Genomic DNA, 27767 nt, shown 5'->3' with positions numbered 1-27767 from the left:
AAGCATGGAACAGGTAGTCTCGGAATGTCCCTTTGTTCACTATCTCCCCCACCCCCTGCCACCTCTTCTGGTGCCTCCTCTGACTTTCAGATGATGATAAAATGTCTTGAAGAATGATGGTAGAATGTTCACTTGAATATATGTTCATTAAGGGCAGGGATTTTTTTAGTCTGTTTTGTTCATTGCTGTATTTGTTAGTACCTAGCCCAGGGCAAAAAGCCGCTGAATAAATATTGAGTAAATGAATGAATGGAAATAATTGCTGAATATAAAATGAGGAAATAGAGAACTAAACCACACTAAGAGGTAAAACAACTAACAGCAGGTATTTTCCAAAGGGCAAAGGTCGCTATAGGCAAAGAGGGATGATGGGGAAGAGGTGAGAAGCAGGTTAGGAAAAGGAGAGACTGAGAATGTGTGAAGAGGGGCAAAAAGGAGAAGGCCCTAAGAGTCATGTAGGCTGTCATTTTGCCTTGGGCTGACTTCAGAGGACAGAATGCTGAGATTCTGGAATATTGGGTCTGCCTGGCTTTAGAGCCTGACTTGGCCGCTGTCTTTTTCACGGCTTGTTCCACTGAGTAAGACTCAACACATTTATGTGCAGTAAGTGGGGGTAAGAGTGACAGGCAGTTGAACAACACGTTGACATTAAGCACCATTTTTTTTTTTTTTTTTTAAGCACCGTTTTTATAAGCTGGTGGGGATGAGGACAGCGGAAGTTTTGGGGCTGTGTGCATGAGTTTGTGTGTGTGCGCGCGCCTGCATGCACATGCACGTGCTACGGAGGTGGATGCTACTTAAGGAGCTGAGACAGGGGAGGGGAGAAGAAACGGTGGGAGGGCTCCAAGATTTCTCAGGAACTGAACCAATGCCAGCTTCTACTCACAATATGTAGGTGATGACGCCAATGGACCAGCAATCTACAGCCTTGCTGTAAGGCTTCTGTGCCAACACTTCCGGAGCTGCAGCAAACCAAAGGCAGAGTCAGGGCCCAGGACAAGAAGAAAGGACTGTAGGGTGGGGCTGAAGGTCAGGAAGAGGCTTAGAGAAGAGGACAAGGGTACTGCGTGTTCTTAGGAGAATGAAAACTCCCTGAAGGCAGGGGCTGGGTCTCCCCTAGCAGACTGGGAGGGCTCCATGGCAGGGGCTATGACTACCCCTTCAGACTGGGTACTCTCTGAAGGCACAGCCCGTGTCTCCCCCAGTAGGTGGGGGTATCTCCAGGGCAGGGGTCGTATTTCTCCCATTACTGGGAGTTCCTTAAAGGCAGAGGCTGAGTCTTCCATTAGGTTAGGAGCTCCCAGACTCTGGGGAGCTTCCTGAGAGCAGGGGCTAGTCTGCCCCATCAGATTGAGCATGCCATGAGGGTATAAACCATGTCTTCCTCTTCTGATTGGGAAATCCAGGGCAGAGAGAGCTACTTTCTCTACTTCTCCCAGATACTAGGGCTATATACCCAGTAGGATTCAATGCCTACTAGTTAATGACTGACCTCTTCTTTTGGAAGACAGCAGATCCTTTCTCTTATGTCAGGGATTCGCTTCTCACTGTCCCTCCCCCAATCCTAACCAGGTGATACTTGCATAAGACGGATTCTTGGATCCCAAGAATACTCCTATCTGGTGTCTGACCTGCCTTCCCTTTTTTGGAGGCTCTGGAAACTTACAGGGATATTGAGACAGAGGCTCCACCTCTCCAATTTCTCAGGGTTCTTCCTTGGATGTACATTTGAGATCCCGTGTCTGGGTTCTTCAGGCCCAAACTCAATACCCGCATCCTCCAGGCACCTAATAATCAGGGCTGATCTTGGCTCTTCACTGACCTCTAGGTTTGTAACCTTATCTCTGCCTGGTCAGGCTGGGAAACAGAACCAGGAAGTCTCTCTGCAGGAGTGGAAGCCAAAGTACAGTGAGGGGCTGTGGGAACGGACTTAGGGTAGGCTCTCTTTAATGATGTAGAATTTGGTATCAGTAGGGGTAATTACAAAGATAGATAGATTGGCAGGACCTAAACCTCATAAGTGAATACTCTACCTGGGTCACCTCTGAGTTAAACCCTGTATCTCACAACTACCCCTCTCTGTGATTGAGTAACATACATGTGTTTGCAGGTAGGCAACTGGTCAACCTCCCTTCTGCTCCCAGACTCACCCACATAGCCTGGAGTCCCACAGGCAGTGGACATGACACCGCTCTGTTCCATCTTGGACAGACCAAAATCTGTGATCATGATCTTAGAATTCTCCTCAGGGGTAAGGTATAGTAGGTTTTCAGGCTGCAAGGGAAGGTAAATATCATCCAGTGCATGATAAGCACATCTTTTTCCTTCCTTTCATCTATAATATCTTAGGAAGCTGAGTCCTGGGCTCCTAACTTGAAGACCAGGTTTATCTCCTCCCATTCTTCCTCCTTCCCCCTATTTGTACATCTACTCCTTGCACCCCAGCACTCCATCTTCCTTCTGATGTTGATTTAGCCCTGCCTTATAGCCATTTATGAACTCTTCTCATTCATTTCCAATCCCTCCCTCCACTCACCCCCAATACTTGGGGACTATTAGTTTTTTGAGGGAATTAACCTTTAGCTAATCATCTCTGATCTCTCCAAAGTCTGATGCAATGCCTCGTGCAATGCAGACCTTCAATAATTATTTATTGCATTTGATTTTGACTTGGCTAGGTTCAAGAAATACGTGGATTATTTTAGTTTACTAATAGGGCACGGACTAGTGAAAAGTTCAGGAAAAGGTCAAGGTACAAATTAAGAATGCTTGTTCAGTCATTCAAGATCTGTTTAAGGAGAGTCTGAGAGTAGAAATGGCCTTAGGAATCAACCAGTCCTGCTCTCTCATTTTACAGACCTTAGACTTCCCATGACCCGTGCAGCTTCCTAAAGGGTCATGATCACTTTCCCACCCAAGGAGTCCCGCCTTGGCACCTTTAAGTCCCTGTGGACAATGCCATTCTCATGGAGGTATTTCACTGCTGATAAGACTTGCTGGATCACCAGGCTGGCATCCTTCTCTGTGTAGACACCTCGTTCCAGTATCCGGTCAAAGAGTTCCCCACCAGAAACTCTGTGGACACAGGGGCAAGCAAGAATCTAGTTCTTATTTCAGGTCAAAGGAACAAGAATATGTTTACTCTGTAATGTGGGACACAGCTGTGGTGGAACTGGCAGGCATCTATCGACGGTTATTTGAGGGGTCCATGGAGGACTATTCTAGTCTCCTCATGGGAGTTATCTCTTTGGCCAGCCATTGGCCAATCCATGGAAACTTCCTTCAAAATGGAAAGGTCTCTGTTTGGAATCACACAAGAAGCACCAGTCTCTTAGTGCAGACATTTTTCTTAGCTGCTTTCCTTCCTGATACAGGAAGCCATGATGAAAGAGAAGTAAAACTGAAATCGGGGTGAAGTAGAAAGAGAAGGTGGTGCAAATGAGACTAACTTTGCTTATGTCAGGATTTTGTTCCTCATAGGATGAAGGAGAACTTAAAGGTCATTCCTTGAAAACCATCTACTCTAATTTTACCAAGAAGTTTTCTAGGCAGCACTAGAATACCTTAGCAGCAGAGAATTTACTACCTCCTAGAACAGATTGTTTTGTCTCTCAGTAGCTTGATATTTCTATATAATACATTGAAACCTGACTCTCTGTAGCTTCTGCCAGCAAATACCATATTCTACTCCCTGAGGCCAAACAGAATAAGAATAACATCTCCTTTAAGAAGATTAATAAAATTGACAAACCTTTAGCGAGACTAACAAATAACAAAAAAAGAAAGAAGATGCAAATAAGGAAAATAAAAAATGAGAGAGGGGTTATCACCACTGATCCCACAGAAATAAAGAGTATATCATAAGAGACTGTTGGAAAAATTGTATGCCAACAAGATGGATAATTCAGATGAAATGGACAAATTTCTAGGAATACATGAGCAACCTATATTGACAAAAGTAGAAACAGGAGAACTCAACAGACCAATCACAAGTAGTAAGATTGAATTAGTCATAAAAAACCTTCCAACTAAGAAAAGCCCAGGACCAGATGGCTTCAGGGGTGAATTCTACCAATCATTCCAGAAAGAATTAACACCAAACCTGCTTATTCTTCCAAAAAATAGAAGTGGAGGAAACATTACCTAACTCATTTTATGATGCCAACATTACCCTAACACCAAAGTCACGTAAAGAAGCCACAAGAGGTAAGCGGACATGGCTCGACTAAGAGAGTGTCCGTCTACCATATGGAGGGTCCAGGGTTCGATCCCCAGGGCCTCCTGACCTGTGTGGTGAGCTGGCCCATGCACAGAGCTGCCGTGTGCAAGGAGTGCCATACCACACAGGGGTGCCCCCACGTGGGGGTACCCCATGCACAAGGTGTGTGCCCCTGTAAGGAAAGCCACCCCATGTGAAAGGAGTGCAACCCACCCAGGAGTGGTGCCACACACACGGAGAGCTGATACAACAAGATGATGCAACAGTAACAACAAAAAAGAGACGCAGTTTCCCAGTGCCACCTGATAATGCAAGCAGATGCAGAAGAACACACAGTGAATGGACACAGAGAGCAGACAATGGAGGGAAGGGAAGAGAAATAAATAAAATAAATCTTAAAAAAGAAAAAAAAGCCACAAGAAAAGAAAACTACAGACCAATCCCGCCAATGAACTTAGATCCAAAAATCCTCTACAAAACACTTACTCCTCATATCCAACAACATATCAAACAAGTTATATACCATGATGCAGTGGATTTTATCCTAGGGATGCAAGGATGGTACAACATAAAAAGAGCAATCAATGTAATATACTACATTAACAGAGCAAAGGAAAAACAATCACATGATCATCTCTATTGACACAGAAAAAGCATTTGACAAGATACAGCATCCTTTCTTGATTGGAAAAAAAACTTCAGAAGACAGGGATAGAAGGAAACTTCCTCAAAATGATAAAGGGCATGTATAAAAAATCCACAACTAACATCGTACTCAATGGTAAAAGGCTAGAGGCTTTCCCTCTAAGATCTAAGACAAGGATGCTGACAGTCACCAATCTTATTTAACATTTTATTAAAAGTACTTGCTCAAGCACTTAGGCAAGAAAAAGAAATAAAAGGACTCCAAATTGGAAAGGAAGAAGTAAAACTTGCACTATTTGCAGATAACAGATATTATAAGAAGAAAGCCTCCAAAAATCTACAGCAAAGCTAGAGCCAATAAATGAGTTCAGTAAAGTGATGGGATATAAGATCAACATACAAAAATAGTAGCAATTCTCTACACTAATAATAAACAATCTGAGAGAAAAATCAAGAAAAAATTCAATTTACAATAACAACTAAAAATCAGGATAATCTAGGAATAAACTTAGTAAGGATATAAAGGACTTGTAAAAAAAGAAATTATTAAAAAAAATAAATAAATAAATAAAGGACTTGTACACAGAAAAGTATACAATATTGTTAAAGGAAATCAAAGAAGACCTAAATAAGTGGAAAGATAGTCCATGTTCATGTATTGGAAGACAAATATCAGTAAGATGTCTATCCTACCCAAATTGATTTACAGATTCAATGCAATCACAATGAAAGTTATAACAGCATTTTTTAGTTAGCTGGAAAAGTCAATTATCAAATTCAACTGGAAGGATAAGGGTCCCTGAATAGTTAAAAACATCTTGAAAAAGAAAAATGAAATTGGAGGATTCATGCTACTGGACTTTAAGGCATGTTACAAAGCTACAGTGGTCAAAACTGCATGGTATTGGCAGAATGATAGACATAATGACCAATGGAACTCAAATTGAGAGTTCTGATATAGACCCACACATATAAAGCCAACTGATATTCAACAAGGCCACCAAGCCACTCAACTGGGATAGAATGGCCTCTTCAGCAAATGGTGAATATCCCTATCCAAAGGAATGAGAGAGAATCACCATCTTACATCCTATACAAAATTAACACAAAATGGACTACAGACCTAAATATATGCACCAAGGCCATAAAGCTCCTAGAAGATAATGTAGGAAACATCTATGAGATCTTGTAGGAGGAAATGGTTTCATAAACTTTACACCCAAAGAACAAGTAACAAAGAAAAAAAATATAAATGGGACCTCCTCAAAATTAAAAAAAACGTTTGTGCTTCAAAGGAGTTTGTCAAGAAAGAGAAAAGGCAGCCTACTCAATGGGAAAAAATATTTGAGAGCCATTTATCTGATAAGAGTCTAATATCCAGCATATGTAAAGAATCTTACATCTCAAAAATAAAAAGTCAAATAATCCAAGAGATTTGAATAGATACTTTTACATAAAGGAAATGCAAATGGCCAAAAAGCACATGAAAAGATGCTCAATGTCACTAGCTATTAGGGAAATGCAAATAAAAACTACAATGAGATATCATCTAACACCTGTTAGACTGGCTGCTATTAAAGAATAGAAAACTACAAGTGTTGGAGAGGATGTGGAGGAAAGGGAAACACTCATCCAACGCTAGTGAAAATGTAGAATGGAGCAGCCACTGTGGAGAACTGTCTGGTGGTTCCTCAGGTTGCTAGCTATAGAAATGCCATATGATCTGGCAATCTCACTACTAGTAATACATCCAGAAGAACTGAAAACAGTGACATGAAGAGATATTTGAACATCAATGTTCATCACATTATTCACTATTGCCAAAAGATGGACTCAATGAAGTGTCCATCAACAGATGAACGCATAAACAAAATGTGCTATATACATCTGATGGAATACAACTCAGCTGTAAGAAGAAATGAATTATTGCCACATACAACAACATGGATGAATCTCAAAAACCCTATGTTGAGTGAAGTAAACCAGTCACAAAGGACAAATATTGCATGATCTCACATGAATTGATAAGGATATTGAGCAGACTCACATAGGTAACATCTGGAATTTAGGCTATTAGGAGATAGAAAGGGAGAAGAGAGAGGTGGGTCAATGCTCAGTCTGGGCAAAATCTATGATATGGTGGATAGCATTTGGTTTGGCAGTGGATAGGGGTGACAGTGGTGCAGGCATGTGAGTAGAGTGTATGGTGTTGGAATATGAATGTACGCTGGGTTGGGGGAGATGGTTTGGGCTACCCATAGAACTAGGGGGAGGGCTGGAGGAAGGAATAGGTGAACTCTGGGGAGGTAGAGGTCTGTGGTTGAAAATTTAATTGTGGGAATGTTCTTTTGGCAACTACGGCAGGAGAGGGGCAATGGTGCAGGGTGTCAGTGGTGCGGGAATGTATGGGGAAGAGTGCACCTTGGGCCTTCCTCTGTGGAATATGAATGTATTCATCTTGTCCTAGGGTGTTATCTCAGAAGGTGGAGACCCACACAATAAACAGCAAAATAGTAAACTTCCATCCTGGGGAGTCCTGCTACATTCTCAAATAGAAGGGCAAGAATCTGTCAAGTACATAGGCAATGCCTAATAAAAGAAAACAGGCTAACATGACAAGCCCTTGATATTAACTCTTGTACTTATGAACATTATTCTTGTGAAATTGAAACTTAGCCTAAAAATAAATATTACCTAAGTGTTACCCCCTAAAAATCTCCTTGTTTTTCAAATGTGGCCTCTCTCTAAACCACACTCAGCAAATAAACACACTACCTTCCCCCATACCCTGTCATGGAACATGACTGCTGGGGATAAGCCTCTCTGGCACTGAGGGGGGACTAATACCAAGCACCAAACAGCATTACATTTGGAAAAAGACCTTGATCAAAAGGGCAAAACATTAACACAAAAGAGTTTTTATGGCTAAGAGATTTCAAAGGGTGTTGGGAGATCATTCCAGACGTTGCATTTTGCATGTTTTAGGCAGATCTCACTAACTGCCACAGTAAACAAAGCCTCAAATAGGGGTGCTTCTGAGGGCTCTAGAGACATCCAGACAATATAGGCAAGGCACACAACCCCCTGCAATCAGCACCCCCTCAGTGGGCCTTACCTCGGGATATATGACAACCTATTTCCCCAATGTAACAGAGTTAGATTCATTTATAATTTCCCTACACATGGTTCTTCTTCCCCTTTTATTTGAACCTATAATTAAGTCCCATTAAATAAATGTCCCAGAGAATTAAATCTCTGGTCTTTTTTTTTGGGTACTGGGGCTGGGGATCGAACCTGGGACCTTGTATGTGGAAAGCTGGTGCTCAACCATTGAGACGCATCAGCTCCCCAAGTTGGCCCCGTCAACCGTTTGCTTGTTGTTCATTGTTCTGTTCTTAGAAGGCACTGGGGACCGAAACTGGGACCTTCCATGTGGGAAGCAGGTGCTCAACTGCTTGAGCCACACCCTCTTCCAATAAAGTTTATCATATGAAAAAAAGAATAACATCTCTTTTACACATATCTTTTCAAGTATTCAACGACAGTGAAATGTTCTCCTGAAGCCTTCTCTTTTCCAGGATAAGCTTCCCCAGACTACTTCACCCATAAGTCAGGTTATCAAATCCCCCCTCTCCCTACTGTTCCATGAAATTAGATGTGGAAAATGCACATGACAGCATCATGCAGCAATGAGGGAATATAATCTCTCCAATTAAAATGCATACCTTCCCATTTCTTTTGTTTTTGCTTTTAAGTTCTGAGCTCTGCTGTAGGAGTTGGAGGCCCACAAGAAAGAAGTTCTTTGTTACAATTGTGAATCTTGACTCTGCATAACCAGGGGTCCTGGAGCTGATGCTCTAGGAGGCTTGGTGGCTACTTGGTGACTTCCAGTGCCCCGTCTCCCATCTCCCTGCCTCCCCTTAGCTGTCTGATGGACTCTATGCTAATCCTGTTGAGCTGGCCTCATTAAGGTGGCACATGGTCCCTGCTCACTTGTTAGGGCTGCTCTGAGCCCTCGCCATTCCACACATTTGACTGCCTGCTACCTGTCTTTACCGGGACTCAGGTGAGCCAGGATTAATAGGCTGCTGAGCCATGAGTTAGCTCATTAAAGTTTCAGGGTATCAGAGGAATTGGAAGGATCAGGCGGTCAGTCAAAAACCACATTGTGTCTAACCGCACGGAAATTGCAGAGTAGTGTGTGCGTGTGTGTGTATGTGCATACTTTATAAATAGAAGTGTCTTTAAGCCCAAAGCTGAGCATTTAGGGGCACAATCCAACCCCTACCAAAGTCACTACCTGGCAGAACCCTTATTTGGATCTGACAATGACCCAGAGAGCTTTCTAATGGGGCACTATTTCTGTCCTATAAATGGACACCTAGAATTGCAGACTGTTTTTAACTTGGGATGGCTCTCTTTTAAGAATGTCTTTTTATATATTGAATTGGAATCTACATATCTGTGGCTCCTACTCCCACAGGAATTTTACCCTGGGGTGATATTAAAAACATTTAACATCCAGTCTGATGGGCATGGACTGGTCAAAACAGACTGAAACCATGGGGCCAGAGAAGGGTTCTAGAGGTCCCCTGCTGTGCCACACATTATCCCCTCAGTTGCTGGATTGTGGGAAAGTCTGGAAAGTCCCAGGAGAGGGGCCAGGACAGTAGGGGAGCATGGATGGGTTGGGACAGCAGCTATGCATTGACTGGTAGGGGCTGTTTTAACACCTGGTAAGCCTCTACTGGCGTGTGCCAATTCAAGAATCAGCCCCAGCTTTCCCCTCAGCCCACACACAACATGCTCATGACCACACGCTTACTGAGCCTAAAAGGGCCCTTGACATTTCAGAACCTCTTGAACTAGTTCTTGATTCTTTCAATCACCACCCTTCCCGTACCACCTACCAAATTTTGCTAAGCCTCCCGGGCCCCAGCGGCGCCCTCTGCAGAGGTAGTGGGTCACCTTTCACTTACAGCTGCATGACCAGGTAGTAGTGAGTTGTGCTCTCATAGATATCTTCCAGGGTCACAATGTTTTCATGCTTGATCCTGGGAAAAAAAGTTGAGTGTCATGGTGAGCATTCTGTGGTTCAGGTTGTTCAAACAAAGAATGCAGACTTTCGTTTTTCTTGGGTATTTTTGATGACAGTGTATATAGGAAGACTGAAACCTCATGAAGCCTTCGTGATAAGTAGGCTGTCATAAAGAAACCCCAGACAAAAGATTCCCAGGGTGAGGTTTAATCCCTATTTGTTGAATAAATGATTGATCATCCTGCCTTCAGGGACCACACATGTCATTGTTGCTCCAGGGATTTCTTCAAACTTTACCAAGACAGAAAGTTAAAAGAACTGAGGAAACCTGAGGGACCAGCCAACGCAAGGTTATTATATAAAATGGGATGTCCGGATCTCCTTTAGAAATACCATATGAGGAAAGTGCACTACAACAAGAAGGATTTAGGCCAGAGACAATGAGGATCAAGGCAGATGCTCAGTTTTGGTGCCAGTTCTGTGGGATTCCTTAGATCAATGATTCTCAACAAGGGACATTCAACAATGTCTGGAGACATTTTTGATTGTCACTATTGGGGTGTGCGTGCTACTGGCATCTAGTAGATAGAGACCAAGGATGCTGTTTAATATTGTACAATAGACTGGGTAGCCCCACAACAAAGAGTTAGCTGGTACAAAATGTCATGGTGGGGGAGCGGATGTGGTGAGGGAGTGGATATGGCTCAAGCAGTTGGGTGCCTACCTCCCACATGAGAGGTCCTGGGTTCGGTTCCTAAAGAAGATGAGCAGAGACAATGAACAGAGACAATGAGCGGACAATGAGCAGGCAGAAAAGGGAGCCATCTCAGGCAGGGGGGATGTCAAAGGCGGCGTGGATGAGAACTGCTCTAGAATGCCTGTGTCTTGGATTACTAAGAGGCTGAAGCAGTCGAAGTCACATTAGCTGAGTGTCTTGGCTTTTCAGCAATCATTCTGTGAATGCTTGTATATGAGGCAGTGTCTAGAAAGTTTTATTCACGGCTGTGCTGCACAGGGGTTAAGAACTTAGACCCTGAGCCAGGTGGGCCTGGGTTCAGATCCAGTTCAGACACTTACGAATTGGGTAACTTTGTCTGGCTTTCTTAAATCTTCTAAGCTTCAGTTTCCTTGTCTATAAAGCACACCTATCTCGTGGGGTTGTATTAGGATTAAAAGAGATAGTGCATGTAGAATACTTAATACAGTGCCTGGGGAGTAGTAAACACGTAATCAATAGTAGCTATTATCATCTTTAAGGTATTTCTAAAAGTATAGACCTACTATAGTAGTTACCCAAGGGATGTAACTAAACTTACAAACTTACAATACTAACATCAATTTATTGATTTATTCACTCGCCAAACAAATATTTATCAACCATCTATCTCGTAAGGAACTTAGGCAATACAATGATAAGAAAGACCCCATAAGTCCCTGCTCTCAGTGAGTTTACAGTCTCTCTCTGTCTTAATCTCCCTGGAGCCCAGACTTACATCCTCAGTATCCTACCAGCCATCTTCATGTAGAGATGAATGGACACCCTGCTCTGATATGTTCAAATCAATTTCTTTCTTTTTCCTCCAAGTCTACTTTTTTTTTTTTTAATTTTTTTATTTTTTATTGACTTTGTAATAATATTACATTAAAAATATATATGTGAGGTCCCACCCAACCCCACCCCTCCCCTCCCCCCCCCCCACAACACTCGTTCCCATCATCATGACACATCCACCGGACCTGGCAAGTACATCCCTGGGCACCTCTGCACCTCATATACACTGGTTCACATCATGGCCCATACTCTCCTCCACTCCATCATGTAGGCCCTGTTCCTCCAAGTCTACTTAATCATTCAGTCTCAGGGTTATTTTTAATGATTTTCTCTTTCTTTCTCTTCCCAGCCAGTTCCAAACCAATCACTTCTCTCTCTGAAGCATTTCTTGAATCCAGTCTTCTTGCCACCACATGATTCTGCCACTACCCTTGCTTGTATTCTCCTAGCTTTCCTAGATTATTGTGAAAGGCTTGTAGTTCGTCTCCCACCTTCCAGGCTGTCATCCTCCAATCCATCCTCCACATGCTATAGAAGTATGGCTCTAAAACACAAATCTGACCAAGTTGCTTAGTTAAAAATACCTCCATGACTTTTCTTTGCCCACAGAATAAAGTTCACATACTTCCATGGCATCCAACACCCTTTCTGATCAAGTCTCACTTTCTCATTTGAGTTTCATCTCCTGTCCCTGGATGTGACTCACTCTAAGTTCAGAGGCTTCCAGTACTAACTCTTCCCTAAAGTCTTGCACTTCCATGATTCTGCACTAATATTTATGTTATTCTTGGCCTGAACTTCCTCTTCCTCTTCTCTTTTTACACTGTCTGTCCTACCACCACAAAACTCTACACATTCATCAAGGTCACTCTTCTTTGAAAACCCATCATCATAAAAACATATGCATAGGCCAAATGAATCCATATCTCCTCCAAACTGTGCCTTCTGCTAGTGTGACTCATATCCAATGGGATTCGAGTTTATTATGGGCACCTCTGTCTCTGAGACTCCTCAGGGAGTCTCGTCCTTGTGGTCCTGACGCCAAGCACACTTTTGCTACACTGCAGAAGTTCCACAAGGGTTTGCTGTATGAGTATCACTGTAAACATTTGATGCATCATGATCATGGGGGTGCTGAACCTACATTTACTGTGGTTTAAATTGGGGCTAATTTCCAAATCTTATGCTGCTCCCTTAATCATTGGTTCTTACTAGTGTTGGCCCTAAATTGATTTTTGTTCTTTTGAGCTAATTACACTCTGGTCTACATGCACAAACCTGCTCTGCCATCAGTCGTTTGTTAATTTGCTACTGAAAAATATCAGGCAAGACAGATGTCTGTCTAAACTTAGCTGACTGGCCAAACGGACCCATCCCTTCACCTCAGTCAGAGAGAGCAATGTCTTTGGGTGTGGAGATACAGCCCCAGTCTTTCTAGAAGGTAGTTTGTGAAGGAAATGGGATCCCACCGTTGTATCTGATCAACCCCAAGACCCACTCACTTTTTCAACACAGCGATCTCATTCTCCAGGCTGCTGTCCCGGAAAGCAGGTGACTTCTTGATGCACTTCAGGGCGAAAAGCTTCCCCGTTACCCTTTGCTTCACCAGGAAAACTTCTGAAAAAGCTCCTCTGAGAAGAAGATACGAAGAGATAAACTTTAGTAGTAGCTGGCTAGAGAGCTTTGCTGGAAGAAGAACAAAAGGATAGGTGAAGGAACCTGTGGTTGATAGTTTCCACTGCCATTGTGACATGCCATTGTGTTCTTTCTTTCTATAGCATATGGAAAGGAAAATATTCCACCACAGCCTCTGGGACTGGGTAAGGGTGCTATTTCTTGGCTCTTTAATTTGGGAATGTCTCCCAGAGGCTCTGCTTTGGCTTTGGAGGGATTTCTTCCTTGGGCAAACCCCTTAAGAGAATTCAGTGCAGAACCATTTCACTTTCCTCCCATCATGATGCAGCATGGACATGCGGGGATAGCAGCTGGAGGTAGCACTGGGGGACAGGGCTCAGACATGGTGGGAGGGAAAAGACTCCTGTGCCAGTTTTAAATGGGCATAATCACCTTGAGCCAAGTATCAGAGGGCAAAGGTGGCAAGCTTTCTCTCTTTCAGTGGTTTTGCAAGGAGTAAAAACAGACCTCAACAGCTTGAGGGCCAGTGTCCCTGTGGTAAGTTTTCTGAAGAAAGAGGATGGAATCCAATGGAAACATAGGTTAGGATTCCAAATTACAGACTTTTTTGTTTGAAGGGGATCCTCTGGGAACCAGACCATCAGAATAGCACTTTGCAAGCAGTGGGTGCTGAAGCATCATTACCCATGTTAGAATCTCAGCTTTCGGGAGACAAGTCACTTAACCTACATACCCAGTTTCTTCATCTGAAAAATGGGAATATTGACAATATCTAATTTATAGACTTGTTTAGAAAATTAAGTGGGTTACTATATGTAAGGTGCTTAAAAAATTACTGATCTCTATTAAACAATGTGTTAGAATCTACGACTGCTATTATTATGATTATTATTAATGAATACCATTGGAGGGAAAAACACCTAATAGTATAAGAGGAAACAGAGTCTAAGTGAGGACACAGCTGAGCCATGATCTCCTCTGACATTCTCCTGGGTATTCTAGAATGAAGGCTGGATAGCAGTAAAGTTTTTATACAGACTCTAAAAAAATCTGCATTAGAAAATACTTGGTGTTTCCTGTGACTGAGTTTCCTGTTTCCTCCAGCTGCACTTGGAACTGACTTAATCAGAGCCTTCAGAACTTGCTCTATTCATGTATCCATTCATTCAGCCCTTCAACCAAGATTTATTGAGCACTCTCAGTCCTCGTCACTGGAGATAAAAAGGCAAGTATGCTTCAGTTCTTAAGAAGTCCATAGTCTAGTGAAGAACACAGACAGGTAACCAATTAAAATTTGATTTGAAAAATGCCATTAAGCATTCAATGAATGCTTGTTGAACTGATGGAACCTCTGTTGTAGGCACTGTAATCAGTTCTGGTCTAGCTTAGAATTGCGTGCAAGAGGCAGGCATACACAGATAAATGGGGTATTCTGAGATCGCAGAAAATGAACATTTAAGACAAGAACCTCTGCTACATTTGGCAGGCTGTGCTGTGCACAACTCCAGCAGGGAATTAATTTGTAACTTATTATAAATTAATAACAAATTAATAATTCATTATTAATAAAGTATTAATATTATTATTTTCACACAATAATTATGACAATTTTTCTGGCAGATAGAGGTCTAGAGAAAAGGACGCTTTTCCTAATTTGTACTACGTGATCACTTGGGCTAGCTGACGGGCACATAATATATGGTCCCCTGAGTTCAGAACCTTGAGCTCAGTCTTAAAGAGTTACCCCAGTGAACCAAAGGAGTTGGAAACAATGTTTCAGGTGGGGCAGAGGCATGAGACAAAGCTGGGAGGTGTGGAAGAGCACACGGTGTGGGGCAGCTTGGCGAAGTGGGCCAGCTGTGGAGGAGTGGGGCAGCGTGGAGTGGGCAGTAAATAGAGACGAAGTGGTTAGGTCCCAGGTCCTACGCCTGCTTGCATATGGAAAATGCTTAATAAATGCTTGTTGAATGGATGGGTGGATGGATGGATCAAAAGCTGGGAAGTTTGGGCTGGAATTAAGTGTAGGTCCTACTCTTCTCTAGACCCACTTTCCTTACCTATAAAATGAGATGTTGAACTCCATGGTTTTAAAGGTTCCTTCCAGCTGTGCCAAGCTGGGATCCACCTACAGGGTTCTTCCTCTCACCTATAACTCTGGAGACACATTTAGAGGGTTCCCGGGTCTCAGTGCTGACACACTCTGGCTCCACTTGTGGAATGCTCACATACAACCTCCTCGCATTGTGCAATGTTGCGGCAAATTGAAGTGGTGTTGGTGTTCTTCTGTTCCAGGCTACTCTACTCATACACTCTGCGTGTGGGGGGTCATGGAGGCAGGAGAAGGGAACTAGAGAACTTAACTGTGCCATCTGCCAGGGTGGGGAGCAGGCGCTAGTTCTCAGGTACCAAAGTCGCCTGGGTCAGAAGCCAAGAAGACATGCAGAGTCTTTGGAGCCAGGAGTGCTTGCTGCCATAGAACTAGGTTTGCATGTCCTGCTCTAAATAGCTGTCCTTTCCTGCTGGGAGTCTGGCAAGGGGGAAACCAAGGAGAAACATCTCTTCCAGGATGGTGAAAGAAGGAGGCCTGGGACCTCATATTCACTGCTCTGGGCTAGATTGTCTCAGTTAAGACCGCAGGCCTGCAGAGCCCTGGGAGGGTGGGAGGTGTCTGGGCAGGGTTCACAAAAGGCCACTGTCCCTGGTGGGTTGTTCGAGAAGAGCAGAGGACCTGAAAGAAGAGGATTTTGTCATGGGATTCTGGTGTACCTGTATCTGGGGAGTCTGCCTTACCCAGCACCTGCTGCCTCTCCACCCCACGTTACTTGGTGACTTTCTGGGGCTCTGTAGCCAGGGGCTTCGTGTCTCCCTTCTGAGCATCACAAACGTGCCTTCTTTTTAGTCTTTGCTCAGCCCCAACTGCACAAACAGCAGTGACTTGCTGCTTGTGTCGTCCTCCCACTCCCCTCACACGAGGGCTGGGCTGGCCATACTGAATCACCAGAACAGCACTTAAGGCACACATTCCCGGTCACTGCGTCCCAACTCCAAAAATTCCCATTTACTAAGTTTGAGACCAGGAATCTCTATTTTTTTTTTTTTAATCGACTAGGCAAAGATGATGTTACAGAAATGCTCATTTTCTTGGACATGACAATGATATTGTGGCTATGTAAGAAAATGCCTTACTCTTAGGAGATGCAGACAGAAGGATTCAGAGGTGATGTGCCATGATGTTTGCGACTTGCTTTCAAATGACTCAGAGAAAAATATGTTTATCTGTGCATGTGTGTTTGTGTATGAAGAGTTGAATTTAGATAGTGGGTCTATTGATGGTCCTTTGTTCTATTTTGCCTTCTCTTCATGCTTAAATATTTTCATAATTAAAAGCTGGAGGGATAAGCTCCCCCAGGTTAGCAGCCACTGTGGCTGACTTCACTGCCTCCAGGAGGGCAGGTGTGTCTGCGTTTTGTCCACTTTGTTCCCAGCCCTGTAACACAAGTCTGAACAGAGAAGAAATAAGCTTTAAAAAACTTGGGCTTCCTACTCTCTCTTCTTGATTTTGGGTTTGCTAAGCAATTCATCCCTGAGTCACTCCTGAGCCTGGCCCTCCTCCTGCCCCAAACTCCTCTCTCGCCACCCCCATCCTGGCAGAGGCCCCTTGATGGAGGGCCATCACCGGCCACCAGCAGCAGAGCTGAGCTCCTCCTGTGTGTGCAGAGCCCTCCTCTGTGGACAGAGGCCCCGAGGGCTCTTCTCAGAGGGCCCACACGGCTCCTCCCAGTCTGAAGTGAGAGTGCGTGGTGGCCTAGGTCATTCACTGCCTAGACGGGGCAGAGTGGAGCTAACCTTAGCCAGAACGGGCTGACGAGAAAGCTGGCCTGAACACACAGCCACTGGCGACTCCTCACCGCCTGGCCCGATTAACCCGGGCTGAGGAGCTGACCTGCTGGGGTTCTGAGGAGGTGGGGTTGGTGGCCTGGAGCTGCTGCCAGTCTGTGTCAGAGACCGCGTGCTTCTGCAGGCAAGCGGTGGGAAGGAGAGGGGTGTCAACCCCAGACCAGCTGTCTCTGGCCTGCAAGCCATGTGGTCATTGTCAAGGGGCAGGCACCGGCCCTGAAGGCTGGGAGGAGCTTGGACTACAGCGTGACTTTAGTTTTCCAACACAGCCAAAGCATGTCAATAGGAAGACGCGATGGGGGTGGTAGGGTGCAGATTCAGGTGTGGCGGAATCCTCAGCTCTGTGGGCCTCAGGGGCCCCTTCTCTTCCTTTCACAGCTGGCGATGGGGTTGGCCTGTTCACTGCTGGGGGAAATGAGGAGGTTGGGAGAGGAGGCCCGGGAAGATCCTGGGGTCCCTGAGTCTGCGGACATGCTCTAGAACTTCTCCCTCTGAAGACCACGGCAAGAGCTCACAAGCTGGCTCAGATCAGATCAGTCACTGAGGGGGGGTCAGAAGAAACTGGGCAAAGGGGCTGATCTTCCCAGGGGGCTCCAGTGCCTTAGATCATGCTCTGCATTGGGGAGGCACCCTCCCCTCCGCCCAGCCCCAAGGCCATAAAAAGCCATTGAGTTTCTGGAACAGCCGTGGACCCCAGCTCAGCCCAACAACTCCCCAGAGCAGGCGGCCCAGGGCTCCCAGGCCCAGGACTTACGATCCCAGCACTTCCATGAAGATGAAGGTTTTCCGGATGTTGGTAGTCTGTTTCTTCCAGGAACTGGAGTCATCTTCTTCCTTTCGACCCATTGCCTCCAGAGTTGAAACTTCCGGGGATGCTTTGTTTGAAGAAGGAAGGAAGGAGGGAAGGGAGGGGAGGGAGGGTGGGAAGAAAGAAGGGAGGGAAGAAAGGGCTTGATAAGCTAGTTTCTCAATTAAGATCAGAGCAAGTTGGGAGAAGAATCTAAAAACACCCATGTCCTTTATGTAACAGCCAGAAGGAAGGATTAGGAGCAAAACCTGATAACTGGCAAAACCGACTATTCGCCTTACTTGCTTTCATTAATTACTGTTTTCAAGTGTCTATTCATGGCTAGTACAATGAATGTAAAATCAGTAAGCCCGGTCTTGCTCTCAAGGAGCCAGCGTCTGGTAACGGAAACTCTACTTTGTAACCTATATATTTGTTAAGGGCAAGAATATATACATGTACAACTTGCCAGGTACATATCCAGTTTTGAGGGGACCTGAGCTGAACTGAGGCATTTCCAATGTTATTCTGATAATTTTCAAGGCATCTATTCAGTCTAGAGAGTCAGCCTGACTTCTTTTCTGATACAGAACTCTGCCACCTCTCCAGTCATTCTTACTTCTGCCTCTCTCCTACTTGTTATGGGTTACATGAATAATAAAAGAATGAGCATTCTATTTCCTCTGTAACTCCTACAACATTTAGCACAGTGCTGGGCAAATATTAGTTATTCATTAAAAAGTGAATTATACTGTATCCTAACTTCATATCAGAGTTCTGGAATGACCATAGTTACTCATCATCAAATGAATATTTGACACCTACTATGTGCTGGATCTATTCTGATGGACAAAATGGTTGAAGGCTTCTGCCGTCACGGGGCTTGCAATCAGATAATGAGCCGATAAACTAACATGTATATAGTTAAAAATTGTGGGGGAACCATGAAAGAAAAAAACCTGGGTTTGTAACAGTGGAAAAACAAGAAAGGTCGTCTTCAGGTGCCAGGAAAGGCCTCTGTGAGGAGGTAATATTTAAGCTGAGACTGGAAGTTGGTGAAGGAGGGAGCCAAGCAAAGAGTATGTGGAGGAGGAATAAAACCCAAAGCCCGGAGCGGGGAAAGCGCTTGGTGCGCTCCAGCGCTGCTGGCACTGCGTGGCTGGCGCAGAGGGAAGTAGCAGGGAGGGTGGCAGGTGAGGGGGAGGGAGAGGGAGGCAGGGGCTCCATCACGTGAGGCCTCACAGACCCCATTAAAGATACTGGGTTTCATTCGGAGTGAAAAGGGACATTAGAGGATTTTAGCAGCGGGGTTAAATTACACCATTAATTCTCTGTGGAGAATGGAGGGGAGAAGGGTAAGGGCTCCTGCACGGGAAGTAGGCAGGAGGCTATTTCAGAAGTCCAGGAGATGTTGGTGGCTTGGACCACGGGGCAGGGAAGGAGAGAAGTGGATGGGCCCAGATGGAGTCTAGGGTCCCGCCTACTGGACGTGGTGGTGTGCTGTATGGTGGGGTGGAAGGGGTCCAGGGGGACCCCATGGTGCTGTAGGAGCTTCTGGGGGGGGGGGGTGGCACCTTTCCTGAGATTGTGACTATTAGAGAGAGGCATGTTCCTGGGGCGGGGTGGGGTGGGGTAGATGCAGGGAACCTCTGTGTCTTTGGGTGTTCTGCCCTAGTCACCCTCTTTTACAGGTGGCTAGAAGGAGTACTAAGGGCCAGGGAATGAAGGGTGGGACCCCATTTCTGTCAATCCCCTCTTCCCCATATTCTTTGGACCTGACAGAGAAGTAGGAAACTGTGTCTCAGGGATGCCTCTTTGAGGCAGTATTTCTTCTCCCCCACTTAAAAAAACGCCCATAACACCCAGAGGGGCTTTCAATAGCTTTAAAACAAAGAGAAAGTTTATGCCTCCGCAGTCTAGCATTAGGTAAAGAGCAAAGGTTTGAAGTCAACTTAAGATCACATCCTGCCTCTGCTGGTTACCAGTTAAATGGCCTAAGGCAAATAACTAACTTCTTTGAATCTATTTCCTCATCAGTAAAAAGGGGACAAAACATGATTATGGCAAACATTGATTGCAATTGTGTGCATAGAGACTTGGGACATTGCCTCACACATAAGATAATATAGACATAATATTTTGGGGATATTACATGGATGTATTTTCATCTTGGTAGACCCCAGTTCCAAGTCTTCCATGGCTCCCATATCCCTGGTCACAACTGAAGGATTCATGTCATGAAACAGGTTCCATAGCATGGAGGGAAACCATTAAGACTCAACTGTGAGCCTTGGAGACCCAGGAATAAGACTGTGACACGGCAAAGCCCTTGCCAGAGAAATGTTCAGAATTCCTTAGCATCTGACTCAACTAAATGTAGATGCAGTGGATCATGCTCATGTTTCAAGCCCATTAGTTGCTTTGCTCCTTTTGACAGGGTGGGAGCCCAGAAAGACTAGAGCATGGGGGGCCCACTCCCCGGCCAGAGGAGACTTGCCAACAAGGCTGGGAGGGCACCGTCGTCTCTAAGGCAGAGACAAATGGACCCTGACTGGAAGAGGCTGTTTTTGGGCAGATGACATATGAAGAAGGAGGTATCTCTAGACGGGTGCCAGGCTGCAGATTCTGAGCCCCAAATCTAGCAGCTTCCACTTGTCAGGATGCTTGGCATCTGGTCCTGGACCAAATGTTTCTTACTGTGCAGACACATTGCAGCTGGACATTTTGAAGAAGGGAGGGTAAAAAGGTGGATGTTTAAAGGAATGAACTCAGTCTTCCTCCTCTTCCTGTTCTCCCCCTCCAGAGAACAACCGGGCTGCAGATGCTGCTTTTCCAAGTGGGGAGCCAATCAAGAACCTTCTTCCCAGCTCGGGCAGACTGTCAGCCCGGTGTTGGTCACTCCCCCTCCCCGAGCCCCCATGGAAGGACTGCTTGCTCTCCAGGAGGCATCCCCACCTCATTAGCAGATCTGTACTCACTGTTCCTTCTTTCCCTGTTTCTCTTAAAGAGCTTAAAAACATGGCATTCTTAGCTGAAGCTGATCTATAAGAGAAAACATCTTTCCCGCCCACCCCTCCTCCCATACACTCGATTCTAGCAATTTAGTTCCATTGTCAGTGCAACGTGGAAAACCCAGGGGCCCAGATCTGAAACTGCCGAACTTGTTCATTTCCCACCCCTCCCTAGCCTCGAAGAAATCTCTTCAAGGTCTCCTGTGGCCTGCGTTGCAGAGGTCCGATGGTGGGCAACTCTGAGAGGTTGCCCCGTGGTCAGTTGCGGCATTTTGTCTCTTTTAGGTAAAGGCCTCCCCCTCCTCTCTTTGAGTTAAGCAATCTAGGTCCCTTCAGAGGAAAAGAAGACAGTTTCCAAGAAGCTTAAAGCTCCAGTAATTGCTCTCATTTGTTTCCAAAGTAACTCTCCACCTCTCTATTTCCTGTAACAAAGTCCATTGTGTTTCAAAGCTGGGAGCCACTGCAGCCTTCTGAGACTTAGTGGTGATTTCACATTTACAGCTCAGGAGACCCCAGGGACATTATCATTTGTGGCTGGTTAGGGATGGTGCAGCACCCTCACTTCCCAACCGGGAAAGACCCTCAAGAATATTCTGCAAACATGGCTCCTGGAAAGGAAAGAGCTTTATTCATGGGACGATCTTCGAGTTGTGGAGGTAACATTCCCTCATTCAATAGGCATTTATTGACCATTTCCTGTATACTCACTGGACTAACTACAGAAATTTCTTAGATATGATTCTGGCCTTGAAAATGCTTATAATTAAGTTGGAAAGACCAAACATAGGGAAATAAACAACTAACAGTTGAGGAGAGCTGGCAAATGAATGGGCCAGTCGGGTCGGGGCCAAAATAGTTCTGAGGTCTATTGCCACCATCTGCTCACATGTGGATTTTTTGGCACCAGACTGTGAACTCTTAAAGGGTGGGCACCATGTGCTACTCCTCTTTGAGCCTCTAGTAGTGCCTAGTACAGTGCCTGACATAAAGGTCCAGCCCACATTGCCTAGATGGGTGAATAAGGAAGAGAGCCCGTGGGGCGGGTGGACTAGGGAAGGCTTTGTGGAAGAGTGGGACTTCCGATGAGTTTTGAGTGCATTCTTTATATTGCTCTAGAGGGAAACCTGCCATGAGAAGCCCTGAGCTGGGAAGGTAAAGCTGTAGGGGTTCCCTCTCTAAAGTCTCTCTATGTGAACCTCTGCTCATTGCGCAGAGTGGCCAAGAATCTTCTTTGCTTCTTTACCGTCATCATCACTTTAGGGGCAGATGATGTGAGGTCCAGGGTTATGGTCTGGGGGCCAATTTCCGGTCAGCAGAACTTCCCTGGAACATTGGAAGAGGCCTTCCCTGACCATTCTATCTGGAGAGCATACCCCAACCAACATTGTTCTCTATCACGCGAGCCTGTTCCTTTCTTCTGTCATACAGATGACAGTCTGAACTGATTTGTTGGCAGTTAATATCCTCACTGGAAAGCAGCTCCATGTGGGCCAGCCCTTGTCTAGCTCGTTGCCTCCTCTGCACCTAGCACAGTACCTGACTCCTACTCAGGGCTCAAGTGGATTTTTTGAGTGGCCTTCCTGGCCTCTTGGAGGAGGGTTTTGGAGCTGGGGAGGAGAGGTGGGGGGGAAAGCTTTTCCTAAAGAGCAGGCTGTTCCCTCCTTAGAGGGGATGCTGTCTGTCAGTGCAGGCCTCTCCCGTCTTCTGGGACAGACTCTATGATCCCTGTTGGCAATGAGCCTGGCTACTTGTGAGGTGCCGGTGAGAGACGCTTGGGCTGAGAGCCCAGGATGCAGGTGCCCTTCACATGCTCCATCCACAGAGCTTCCTTCCACTGTCCTTCTCTCCTTACCAGGAGCAGCACTAGCTCCAGAAAGAACTGTGAGGTGGGGGAGGTTTGTCCGTGGTGGCCTCCTCGTTGCCATCACCATACCCTGAAGGTACCAGTGCACCTCATGACCCCACGCAGTCCTGGAGCCCATCTCTAGACCCTCACTCCTGCCCTCCTGCTTTCATAATCCCCCCATAACAAAAACCGTCTGATTTTGAGTCACAGCCACCTAGGGCCCTTGTCTGAGTGCTTATTTAATAACTCCACTGGGCTACTAATAGCTTAAGAGTATTGCCCCTCCTAGTAAGATGTCCCAGAGCCCTTTAATCCAAAGAAGTTCAATTTGATTCAGTATTCAATCTGATGTATGTTTATGAAATCGGCAACAGTGTTCCTAAACTGGACATGGACAAACCAGAGGAGATAGCGACAGGGAAGGAGAGAATCTGGCAGGTAGCACGTCTATAGCATGCAACCCGCAGAGAGTAGCTGACTCTGAGTTCTGCCTATGGGAGGAGCCACCTACCTGCACCCATGCTCTCACTTGGTACTGCTGAGCAAGGGTGTGAATCCTCTGGGGCAAGATAAGCAGGCCTCAGAGCCTTCCCCGGGACCCTGCCTGGCTCTTTTACTGATCTGTTACTGAAGAGTCTGCCTGCCCTTAGAATCCTTTATATTCTCACTACTAGGGTTTTCCACTCTTTGTGAGCATGACTGGGAAAGGCCTGTGGCCCTGGGAGGGAGGTTATCAGCTGGATCGTCTTTAATTAAAATGTGCTCTCTGCCTCTATACCGGGGCACAGAGAATCAAAGAAATACATACATCACTTTGTTAAAAAAGGAATAAAGTAAAATTTGTGGCGGAGAAGTCTTGCCCAGATCCTAGAGTGTCACAGAGAAAGTCGAGCCCCATTTCCTGGACTCTGGCCCCTAGTGCACCCTGCAGCATCCTCTGGGCCGAGAGGTAGACCAGAAAGAAGCCAAGTTCCTGGATGCAGTCTTGGCTTGGCAGTGAAGAGCTGTGCAGCCCTGGGCAGATCACTATGCTTCTCTGGGCTTCCATCTTTCTTAAGGAAAACAGGAGACAGGACTTGGTTAATTTTCTCCGAAGTTTGTTTTTCAGAATGTTCATCCCGGGAGATTCGCCATGAGCAACCTGGAATTGCTGCCCATTGGGGGATCCTTCTTGGTGATTTCTGATCCACATTAGCTTAGGAAAATCATTGAGGACTATTAAAAACATCTGTTTAATGTTGTGTAACCTGGTACTTCCCAAACTTGCTTGACTGTGAAACGCTTTCCCCTGGTAACATCTTTAACACCCAGGGGAGCTAGGATTCCTCAGCATATACGTGGGAAATGAGCACAAGGCCATCTCTGGGCTTTGTGATTCTCTCTGAGCTCGAGCAGTAGTTCACGTTTCCAGCACAGTCCTGCCTTCCTCATACCGTCACAGGCACGCAGCGGGGTCTGTCTGTGCTGTCAGAGCTCATTTCCATTTCCTGTGCTGCAGCCCAAGTGACTTGTCAGTTTGCAAAAGCCCAGACTCTGGGCCCTAAAGACTTACAGGGACTTCTGGCTGGACAGAAGCTCCAAGGAAAATCCATTCTCCAGCCCTCCTGCACATCCTCCATCTAAAAGACCAACTCTGCACATCAGTTTCTGTTTATAATATCACTGCAGAAGATTTTTCAATTGGCTCCTGCAGTTTATTTCAAACTTAAACCTGCATTTAAGTTTAACCCAAATCACTCCTGCTGCAGGGACAAGCCAGATTCATGGGTTTGCTTAAGGTTTATTGTGTGCCTCTCATAGGAGAAATGAAGCCACTTCTTTAGGGCTTAATTTGGTGGGTGAGAGGTCAACCCACAGGAGTCACTGGAGAAAGCAGGGTGTGGTTCCAGGACCAGCTGAGCCACTTCTTAATGGAGGCTAACCACATTGCACCTCAGTTTTCTCATCTGCTGAATGGGAATAATGATCCCTGATCTATTTCTCAACATTCTGTGGAGATCCAGTACACCCGTGGGATTGAAAGCATTTTGAAAGCTAAAGTGCCAAATCGTGGGCTCGCATGGTAGGCCCAAGGACCAAACTGTGCACTGGGGAAAGAGATGAGAAAGAAATGGTTTCAAAGTGGTGAGCGTGAGACAGGAGAGGGGAATCTCCTGTTTGCTCAGCTGGTCTCGGCTCCCATGTGCCTCTCACAGTGTGAGCAGCTCATCTCACTGTGATTCTAGTGTTTAAAGATATATTCTTTTACGTCCAATATGGCCCTGGCATGTGAGCCGATTACTTCATCTGGTACTCTACCAAGAAAAACAGAGATCTGTTGCAACACTGGAGGAGACACCATCACGTCGGGTTTCTCCGTGGGCAATACGCTGCTCTCCTTTGGGGAATCTTCTTAAGGAATTTCCAAGGATAATGTCAACAGGGTCACATACTGTCTTTAAAGTCGACCTCCCAACGCGAGCCATGCCTCCTTTGCACAGGCGTGGTGCTCACTACTAAACGAAACAGCCCAGCCAGGCTCTCCCCTGTGGCTCCAGAGGGTGAAAGAATAGACATTCCTGCGGAGTGGGTGGGTGGGGAGGTGAGGGGGTGGTGGATGTCAGGACAGTGGCAAGACGTCCTGTATTGCCAGCCCTCCTTCCAAGAACACGGGTTCGACCGCCACTGACAGCCCGTGCGGCCCCCGGGGCCCCCTCGGCTTGGTTTTCGGCTGGCAGCGCCCTCGGCCTCGGCCCGCTGGCCTTTGGCGGTGGCGGTGGCGCCTGCGGTTGTAGCGCCAGGCATGCAGCCTGTTTGCAGACTCCCCCTCCCCCTCTCATTCATGCTGCAGCTCATTCACTCCCCCTGGCTCTGGCAGGCTGCAGCCGTCACTAGCACTCCGTGTGGCAATTTATTTCTGGCTGTGTGTGCGTGTGTATGGGGGAGAGGGAGTGAGGGAGGCGCTGTCCTCTGCGAGGGGGATTCTTTTCTGTTCCATCCCGAATTGCTCCCTGGCCTTATGGCATACTTTGCAGTGGACAGAGGACCTAGGCAGGCGCGGAGCTGGGCGCTTTGCCTCCTTTATGTCATTTAATCCCTCATCGCCGCCTTTCCAAGTAGGTATCATCAGCTCCATTGTATAGATGAGGAACTGAGGGGTAGAGATTTTAGTTAAAATGTTCCAAATCAAACAGATCAGAGCCCAATACCAGTCTCCTTGCCCCACGTTACCTCTTTCCTCTTTTCTGGAGTGGTGGCCAGGATTTCCCTAACATCTACGTCGTTCTTTCTACTAGTTACTAGCTTTGTAACCCTAGGCAGGATATTTACGCTCTTTGAGTCTCAGTTTTCTTATCTGTAATACAGGGGAAATAATACCTTCCCCACCAATCTTTTGAGCTTTTCCTGGAGATGACCAATTGAAAGCACATCACAAACTGTAAAGTACAGCTCCCCTATCAGGTATTACTAAGCACTTTGGGTTAAGGTCTATTTCAGACCTAGAAACTGTCCAGGGGTCTCATGTTTTGGATCCTGGGTAAGTTTGGGTCCGTGGGAACGGCAGGGATCTGGCTCTGCCTCTGGCCTCTGATCTGGGAAAGATCATCTCCCCACCCTAGTCGGAACCCGCGGGACTCTCTTCAGCCTTCTCAGGGATTTACCTCGCCCTTGAATGATCTGGCTGCAGAGCCAGAGGCTGGCCAGCCGGGTACAAGCAGCCAGGCCACTGCTGGTCCTGGCAGCAGCCTCTGGGAGCCGCAGGGTTAACATGTGTGCGTCAAAGCCAAGTTACTGGAGAGAAGGGGCCACAGTGTGGAATGGGGAGGGGGGGGTGGGTAGAGGTGGTGAGGAATCCGGGTCTCCTTTTAACATCTTTGCTTGAAAACTAAACTAGGGAAGTTTAGAGACAGAAGGCAGATAGGTGCCCCTGAAAGAGGCGAAGCAGTGGTCTGGAGACTGACAGCATCCCCGTGGCTGAGTTCTGCACATCAGCCCAGGCAGGGACATAGAGCCCGCAGCCAGTCGGTGGACTCTGCCGTGAGAGATGGAGGCTAATCATCTTTCCCTGGGTTTGCAAGAGCCACAGACTATTTACAGACCTCCTTCAACCCCCATTGGCTCTCCTAATCTGCACAACCGCTGGCCCGAGAAGTAGGCGAGCAAGCTTACTTCCTCTGACAGACGGGGTTAGAGACGTTAAGAGAGGAAGGTTGGGCAAGAGGAGGGAAGCAAGGGAGCTGGAGGTCCTGACATCCTGTGGATGGATGGACGGATGGATGGACAGAGAGATGGTCCTCCTCCCAGGCACAGAGCCCCAGAGACTGCCCTTAGAAGGCAGCCTACAGGCAGGCATTGCCATAGGGGCGTATAACAGATATTTTGCTCCCCTTTCCCTGCCCAGAAGTGCAAAACGTTCCCACTCAAGCTGGCCTCGGAGCGATGACCAGATGGCCCCCAGGACCCTGGACCCCCGGACCCCTCTCCTGGACCCCCATTCAGAATCATTTTCCAAGGCAGCTACAACTTACCCTTGATACTACGAGAGTCAGGCAAGATCAAACGGGGGCTGAAATAAATACCCAAGTCATTCACAAAAGTGTCCCCTTCAGACTCACTTTCTGGGTGCCGCATGCCTCCCACGAAGCAAGGAAACCCCCTAAAGCCAAGAAAAGAACCGGGTTTATCTTACCCAGGGACTCAGGCAGAATCTGCTCTCGGCGCTCCCACTCCAGCTCCTACAGGTCTGTGAGGATTCGCTGCTCCAGTGCTTTAACAATAAACCGAATTAAAGGGGAGGAATGCAGGGGTTTTTCTCTCCTAGGACCGTAACCAGGCAGCCTTAAAGGGGAGTAAAAGCAGCTAGGTGGCTTGCATATCTCCTTCTTTTCCTCTGTGCTGCATTCCTTCCCTCCGAGCTGCAGAGAGCCTGATACACAAAAGAAGCTTTTGTGAAGGGGCCCTTTTAGGCCAGTATGTGTGTCTGTGTGTGTGGAGTTGTGTTTGCATTTACTTGTGTAATGGAAAGAGAGAATTAAAAAACAAAACAAAACATTAAATGATGGGTTTCCAAGGGTCTGAATATGGTGATAAGAGAAAATCAGAGAAGCTTCCCATGAGTGCCTGCCTCAGTTTCCCTTTTAACAGCTCAGTTGCTGGA

General features: G+C 46.2%; 1 protein-coding gene across 3 annotated transcripts in view; it reads right to left on the bottom strand.

Annotated features, from left to right (window-relative positions):
* The window catches only part of CAMK1G (calcium/calmodulin dependent protein kinase IG), a 32364-nt gene extending 4980 nt beyond the window's left edge, over nucleotides 1-27384 (bottom strand). Inside the window, exons 1-7 of one of the 3 annotated variants that reach the window (XR_011645555.1) lie at nucleotides 27300-27376; nucleotides 17741-17861; nucleotides 12957-13085; nucleotides 9844-9918; nucleotides 2937-3075; nucleotides 2151-2274; nucleotides 887-962 (exon numbers count right to left, since the gene is read on the bottom strand). Coding sequence is in view for 2 of the 3 variants with exons in the window: in XM_058275134.2 (XP_058131117.1) it covers nucleotides 887-962; nucleotides 2151-2274; nucleotides 2937-3075; nucleotides 9844-9918; nucleotides 12957-13085; nucleotides 17741-17832 (635 nt within the window). In the remaining variant the exon portion in view is untranslated. Of the gene's footprint in view, nucleotides 1-886; nucleotides 963-2150; nucleotides 2275-2936; nucleotides 3076-9843; nucleotides 9919-12956; nucleotides 13086-17740; nucleotides 17862-27299 lie in introns of all 3 variants that reach the window. The other 2 variants (XM_058275134.2, XM_058275133.2) reach the window with 2 other exon arrangements.
* Between the last annotated feature and the right edge of the window lie 383 nt (nucleotides 27385-27767).

This window comes from Dasypus novemcinctus, chromosome 13 (assembly GCF_030445035.2).
Source record: "Dasypus novemcinctus isolate mDasNov1 chromosome 13, mDasNov1.1.hap2, whole genome shotgun sequence".
Classification (NCBI taxonomy): Eukaryota; Metazoa; Chordata; class Mammalia; order Cingulata; family Dasypodidae; genus Dasypus; species Dasypus novemcinctus.
The sequence above is the reverse complement of the archived record's forward strand: the minus strand, read 5'-3'. Positions and strand labels throughout refer to the sequence as shown.